Source organism: Bombus impatiens, unplaced genomic scaffold (genome assembly GCF_000188095.3).
Source record: "Bombus impatiens unplaced genomic scaffold, BIMP_2.2 scf_2850, whole genome shotgun sequence".
NCBI lineage: Eukaryota > Metazoa > Arthropoda > Insecta > Hymenoptera > Apidae > Bombus > Bombus impatiens.
This window is the reverse complement of record NT_179269.1, coordinates 113,915-121,439: the sequence shown is the minus strand read 5'-3', so window position 1 is coordinate 121,439 and position 7,525 is coordinate 113,915. Positions and strand designations below refer to the sequence as shown.

The 7,525-nt window shown below is 38.9% G+C and overlaps 1 protein-coding gene across 1 annotated transcript; it reads left to right on the top strand.

Moving 5' to 3' along the window:
• Positions 1-5,757, top strand: LOC105681894. The gene is made up of 4 exons (XM_012393374.2): positions 1-1,064; positions 1,595-1,862; positions 2,052-2,312; positions 2,901-5,757. Exons 1-4 carry the CDS (start codon positions 837-839, stop codon positions 2,996-2,998), a joined length of 855 nt encoding a protein of 284 aa, XP_012248797.1. The 5' UTR covers positions 1-836; the 3' UTR covers positions 2,999-5,757.
• Positions 5,758-7,525: the final 1,768 nt, after the last annotated feature.

Sequence of the window (7,525 nt, the reverse complement as noted above, 5' to 3'; positions counted from 1 at the left end):
TTTCTGTGCATATCTTATTTCAATTTTCCCACTTCATTAACCCAGTCTTTCAATCATACGTGTGCTCGTATTCGACTGAAAACGTTTAACAAAACCTCTGCTTCAACAACGAAGGGTACTAACCGGTCTCGGAAAGAGGCTGGTCGGGAACATCCAACCATGTACAACAGTGTATCTCCTTTCTCGTCACATGATGGATGTGTTAAACCGAAGCAGTAGGTTACATTGAGAGGAAGTCGAAGAGTCGTGGGATGCAAATGTCTATGATTGCTATATATAATGCTAATTAGTTAGATCGGATCAGTATCAGCCAAAGATTCGTAGATGCAACTTTGCTTAAAATTCAAATTTTGGCGAATATCTCTGCAATTACGAACGAAGTCGTTTACTGGTACTATAATGACTAATTATCACAGAGTTTGCTGAAATTGCTCTACGTTTTAATTACGTTTTTGATCTATTGTGATAGTTAATTTCATTATGAGCACCGTTCGCCGGGTTCGCCATTGCCTTTACAAACATTACAACGCGAAGAATCAAGTCTCTGTGCAGGATTATCTAAGCCATGGACCGGTACCCCCACCGACCTAAATGTACTACATATAAATGGTCCGGACACCTCGTAACTATCGTCAGAGAGCTTGTGGACTTAATCTTGTCGTCTCGTCTGCATAAACAAGGCGTGGTGCTCACGTACCTTCATTCATCTATTTCTTCATCTTGTGAATATAATTATGGAAATAAAAGTTCATCGAAAAAATTCCTGTATAAGTTCGGGATAGAGAGGATCGTTGCGTCGACGATCTTTGTTTTTTTGGATTTTCATTCGCAGAATCATGAAGTGTATACGAGATGGTTGGAAGTTGGGCTGGTTCGAGAGAATTAGCTACGTTTTGTTAGTGACTTTTTATTGTTTTTCGAAGCACGCCTCTGTATTGGCGTTTGATAATTCAAACAATACGTTTGTCGAGAGATCTCGAGTAGACTGCAGCCTGCGCAAAGATATAATCACTTGTGGGAAATACAAAGTTGCCAGGTGGCTTCATGACATTGTGAGGGAGAAGGTATGACAGTGATATAGCGATCTTTATTTTGTTAAGAATTTTATCAGATTACAAATGGATAGAAATTTGAACATACGATTAGCTTCTAAGAAATGTCATGCACTACATAGCTCCAAATAGAAGTCCGCGCTGTTAAGCCGTATTGTACTCGTTATTTCGAAACTTGTCGTAAAAATGAAACAATCTTTTCCACAAGGTGCTTTGTTGTACGGGTAAAGACACTTTTTGAGGAAAATTAGTGGAAGTAGCGTGTAACTGATTGAAACCCGTAACGATTTCGCTGCAAACCATTATTATCATTCGTGTTCGTGCAACAGCGAGAGTATCTACATACACGTTGTACCCACGTTACTTTCGTCAACTTTTACTTTTTAATTAACGCTGTCGGTAATCGAATCGTACAGTCGTGGCCTATATCTAGAGTTAATTCCAAACATAGACTTTCGCATCTCGTAACATCAGACGACGAACCACAATAAAATTGTAAACAATCCAATAAAATTATAATTAATTATTTTCATTTTTATTAGGAATACAGCTATGGTTCCCTGCGTATTGTAAGAATCCCATCCATATCTGGACAACCGATACTCCCAAAGTTACCACAGTCACGTGTGTTCAAAACCGATGCGGTCGAGGCCTTGAACTTCGTCAGGGACTGCTTGGAGGATCTGCTGACGAAACGAGCTTTGGTTTACACGGTTGACAACTCTGCCACTGGTAGGAGTTTTGGTAGCGCGCCTATGATCATGGACGAGGATGAACTTATTCAAATGCAGAGCAGAAAATACCCTGCTGGTAATTATATTCTTAATTTTCAGAACTGAGTCTCTCGAATGTAAACCGTGTTTTCAAGAAACATGTATTTCGTTTTATCAGCATTGCAGATAGTTGCATTAGTGAATTTCTGAAATATTTCTGAAATACTGACTCGCGAATAAATTCTTTATCAATTTTCATATCGATGATATTAATCGTTTTATCTAGATAACTGGAGACTTCTGAAGAAGAAAACCTCCATAATCCTTCCTCTTCTAATCCTATTAAACCTATTGAAAGTGAAACTGTTGCTGCTACCCATTTTCCTCGGTGTTCATTTCATCAAGAAGCTACTAGTGCTAGCATCCATCATTGTTCCCTCGTTACTGGCGCGTCTGAAGATTTGTAAATTCGCGAATTCACATTACCAGGGTTACCCTTATCACATGTGGGGTACGGCCGCTGATACACCCGTCGATTATCCAACAGGTAAATGAACACGATTATATTTTTTGTGTCACGCTTCCTTAATTCAAAGCGATGAAAATTACATCGGTTGTAAGAAGCGATTATAGGAGACTAGAATAGCCGAGACGGTCGAAATATCATCAATATACGTTGAGCCAATGCTCGATGACACAATATTTCTCTCCTTGTCAATTAATTACAGTTATATAACACTCGATGATTCCTAAACGTGGAATTGTCGTATAGGATGCATTTCGATAGCTTATTGATAGTAGTAATTTTAATAATTGTACGTGTTTCTTGGGATATGGAAAATTTGAGTGTTACTCGAGTATGACGATCGCTCTTCCATAAGCACTGTCGAGCAATAGTTGCGTTATTGCCACTTTGGACTTTTCTATCGGGACGAAATTTCAATCGTTCCGAAATTTTCTATTTGAACGAATTATTATTGGGGAGAGTCAACAATTACTTTAAATTATTTCGAATTATTATACAATATTTCAAAGTATCTCCAGGTATATAAACTATGGGGAAATTATTTTAAATTATTTTAAATTACTATGAAATATCTCAGTGTCTATATAATTTTTTTGTTATCTTCTTCAGCATACGGACAAGAGGAGCCATGGTCTCACAGAAGTGATTACGTCTCAGTAAACTCTCCTTACATGGGATACCAGGGTTATCGCAACCCCTATGGATGAAGTTAGGGAGCACGGAAAAACATCACTGATCTACTTCAACTTGCCATTGCATCGAAACTCAAACGGACGAATTACGATTGTGCACCTTCCGCTTTCTTCTCTTAGCAACTTTCGACTGTGTTCTCTACGCATTTGCGGTTTTCTTCTTGCGACTCGCTAATCCCCTTTCTTTATTCCTAAACATCCTAATTATGAGGCGACAAACTACAAACGAGTTATATTTAGCAATGATTATCGAGTGCGTTCCTCGTCACGAAATGACTTTCACACGCCATGCTCGCTACCGTTACAAAATTGGTAATGAGCATCGCCGTACATAAACGTTGCAATCACGAACACGCGTCTGATGATTTTCTTCTGCAAACTGCAGAAACTGTTCGCGAGTATTGTTGCGTGGCACGCGAGCCTCCAACGTCGTCCGTGAATATTTGGGTACCGTAATCTAATAAAATCGAATTCGCGAACAACAACGCCTCGCGTGATGTCAACGCTGATCACTTCCGGGCTAATAATCGGAGGGCGGGGTTGAAGCGTGTGGCCTGCTCGAGAATGTACAGACGCGTAGTTTGTATAGTAGCGAGCGATCGTCAGTGACCAGATAGTAAATAACTTTTGGTTAAATAAAGTTACGAATAAAGAAATGATTTATTACTTCCTTTAAGATAGGATAAACTAGATAGACTTCATGTTTCATACTGTTCCTTTAGCATGTAATAGTACGGGTTTGGAAAAATCTATCTGAAGGTTAGGAACTTCTTATTCATGCAGGAATGGCCGTGCATTGTTTATTACCATAGTTGTAAGGACATGTCTCAGTATGACAATGACCTCTGATTCCGGAGCAGTAAGCGTTCTACCAGAAGTTCACATTCGCAGATGCAGACTGATTTCGCACGATGTTTCTTTCCAGCATAAAATGACGTCGACCTTCTCTAGAAATGTTTTCTCCGTTACGATCATCGCTACATATGTAATATCTAACGCTGGCTAAAAGTCATTCGTGCATTTCCAACGTTCTCCAAGAGATATACATACGTAGTTGCCATTACTCGTTGAAATAGCAAAAATACATCCAATTGTTTCACAAGCTCCTAAATTTTCCTCTTCCAACCTTCTAGTGCGAAATGGAGTCGGGCGATGGTCGATCAATCGGTGCAGGTGAACGGCGATGGTCAAGGTCATTGGAAACTTAAAGGAGGCGCGGCGGTTCCCCGTACGAATGACCTACTGACAGATTTGGACGGCCGCTCCGGCGTGTGACGCGTGCTTCCGCACGCGCGTGTTGACCCATGCACGCATGCACGATCGGGAAGACCGTTATAGGGCCACATACGAGTTCGAGGCGAATGTGGCGCGGCTGTCTTCGCGTTCGACAAATCCGCGGGCGAGTATCGCGATCGTTGCACGCGATAGCAGTTAACCATTCGCTGCATTTAATAACAATAATCCAATCAATACATTGAAACAGTTGGGCCTGCGATCAGTGCGAGATATAGCCGACACGCAGCTTGCACTCGCTGTAACTCGACCGTTACGTTACAACCGACAGGGAACGGAGTATTAACATAACGGCATGCGCTATGTGTACTCCCGATGTTCGATATACCATGGGTTGGTTCGAATGGCGTTGAATTAATCGATAAGCGAATCGATAATCGAGAGGGTTGCGTTTGTTGTTGATGTAGATCGAAGCTACAGAAAGAGCGAACAGAGTTTTGGAGTAATCGTAATTTGGAGCGAGTAGGAAAAAAGAACAGAGTCTGAAGCAATTAGAAGTTGGAATGAAAAGTAAACGTAGATTCGAGTGAATCGATAAGAACGATAGAATGTGAAATAAGAAGCGTCAAGGTGAATTCTGTATTCATTTCACGTATAGAGAGTAAGATAGTGAAATCTCTGTTTGCGACAGATATTCAATTCTATTTCGAACGGAGAATGTCAGGTTATCTAGAAATTCGCTTAACTTCGGTATGTAATAAATCGAACAACTCGGCAAAAAATTGGTATTTAAGATAAATAATAAGATATAATAATAAGATTAAGACAAAGATAAGGTAAATTTGATATTTGATAAGCAGGGTTTGTTGTTACGTGCACGTTTGCTTCGATATTAATTCTCAAGAATTTGTAAGAGAATCTAAGGAATCTGAGAAGCGTTTAACCTTAACGCAACGGTTCAAGAGGTCTTTCGTTTCGTTTTTAAGGAAACGATTATGGAAGATTGATGCGCGCATGTAAAAGCTGCATGGAGGAATCTGATCGATACAGAGCAAATGATGGAGCACTTTCTAAAACCGGTTGACTTTTTCTCTTTTATAATACTTACATTTTTCGAACTTTTTCTTACAAAATTGGATTAGTAGATTTCGCTGCAGGTCCGATAAGCAGACGTACAACAACGTAACGTACAATTAGTCTAAAATATGGTCACAACAACAATATAATTTTCTCTTGAGTTATTTCGAAGTGGTACTTGCTAACACGTCGATGTTCTACCTCTTTCATTTCTTTCAAAAGTTATTGAATTATTCATCAAGACTTGTCAAAACTACGAAGCAGTTCATTAATAATTTCTTAAGACGATTTCTAGAAGGTTAATAACCCGTCTCAATTCCCAATTCCACGGACGCGAGTATCTATGAAATTTATTTACTCTTGAACAGCATTTAAGATTTAGATGGATAATAAAAATTACTTTGAATAACGAGAAGCGTTTAAACAAAATTTAACTGATTTAGTCTATCGTTCTCTCTCTTTCTTACAACAAAATACAAACATAGACAAACGTAGTCCCGTCGCGTGGATCCTTTCTCTCCGCTTGATATCTTCAAACGATTAAATCGATCAGAAATCTAATCCAAACCATTACAATCTCCGGATGACAGCCGTAGGCGTGAAGTTCTTGAAAATAAAAAAAGGGAACGATGTATTTTATCGTGACCCTGTTCTGGAACGAAAACCTTTTTACCGGTTAGGTGTACCTGTGCCATCGAACCAGCTCACGATAATGATTAAGAAATCGAACCGATGCCTCCAGCTTCTTAATGAATTATAGTCGTAAGGTAAATAGTGGCCCTTAACGAGTTAACGACATTTCCATATTTCATTCGTTTCTTACATATCTTTTGTCGTATACCCATGTCCAATTATCACGCCAAGACTTCAAACACTCCGATATCGATCTAACCCAAACCTCTCCGTTCTATTATGCTAAACGCATCTTGCTTTCTAGATACAATCTACACGATCGGATCTATTTTCTGAGATTAAAATTCTTGCCACGCGTCCAATCGAATTTTCCTTGGCTCCAAGTGAAACACTCGAGTACGATCATCGATTTCGAGGAATAACCGAACCGTCCGTGAATTCGGGACGCGGCCACAGTGAAATCGTCCGTAAAAGTGTGCTCGGTGTATTCGTGTCCAGGCTGTTTGGGCTTACACACGAGACACCCTTTTCTCCTGATTAACGTCATTAACGTTTATGATTTTTTCCACGTTCGTATCGAACAACGCTCTCTCGAGTACTACTTCAAACGAGCGCGTGATGAAAACGCTGGCTTCTGGATGCAAGATGTTTGCGATTTTTCTTTGCGCGATCTTTTCGACAGGAAGTAAAATAAAGTCGAAACCGGATTAGCGGCCTACTTGTATCTGAAAATACGCGTGTTAATATTTATGTCGATGGTGCAACGACACTGGAGACACACGAGTGGAATACCGGTGATTTTCCACGACGAGCTTTCCGCGCAAGCTTTGGTGTCATGCGTTTATCGAATCCGATTAGATTTCTCCTTGTATTCGACGTCGCGTCTCTGACAAGCATAATAGTTACTCTTGTGTTGATCGCACCACCTTTTATCTATCGAAATATTTTTAATTATTCGTCATAGTTCGGTGACCCATTCACGAGAATGAACGAACGAATTGATTACAAACTGACAGATATGATAACGATAAAAGTGAAGTATTCTAATCCTTGTTATTATACAGTGATAAACAGATAAATAGGGAAACTCCTTAACCAAATTTAACTGAACTTAGTTTTTAATACTATTTTTACAGTGCGTCGAGGAACAAGAAAAGTATTTTTTAACCCTATATTTCAGAAACAAAAAAAAAAAAAGGAATAAAACTTTTCACGATGCAATTAGTCGAATTTACGAATAGACATTTTTCTATTAATATGTTTGCTAACAAGTAAAACTCAGCCATTTGTGATGCTATTATGATTTGCATAAAATAAGTAATAAAACGCTATCGTTATAATAAGATTGCGGATTTCTATGTATTTGTGGGTGATAATATTTAAGGACATAGGATAATATACAATAAAATATACAAAGTACAGTACTTGCTAAATTTTTAATAAGCGAAACACATTTCTCCCTAGACTCTTTAGTTATTTTCATAAAAGCAGCATAACTATCCGTAGTTTTGTTACAACATTATGTCGCATCATTACAAAACTGGAGTCAAAAATTCGAATTGAAATCAGAATTAATATGATTTCTGGACCAGATCGAAA

Bases quoted from the DNA above. Each gene is read 5' to 3' on its own strand.
- LOC105681894 (XM_012393374.2), top strand. From the start codon at position 837: ATGAAGTGTATACGAGATGGTTGGAAGTTGGGCTGGTTCGAGAGAATT. The intron at 1,065-1,594 runs GTATGACAGTGA...CATTTTTATTAG, and splicing joins ATGACATTGTGAGGGAGAAG to GAATACAGCTATGGTTCCCT. The intron at 2,313-2,900 runs GTAAATGAACAC...TATCTTCTTCAG, and splicing joins ACCCGTCGATTATCCAACAG to CATACGGACAAGAGGAGCCA.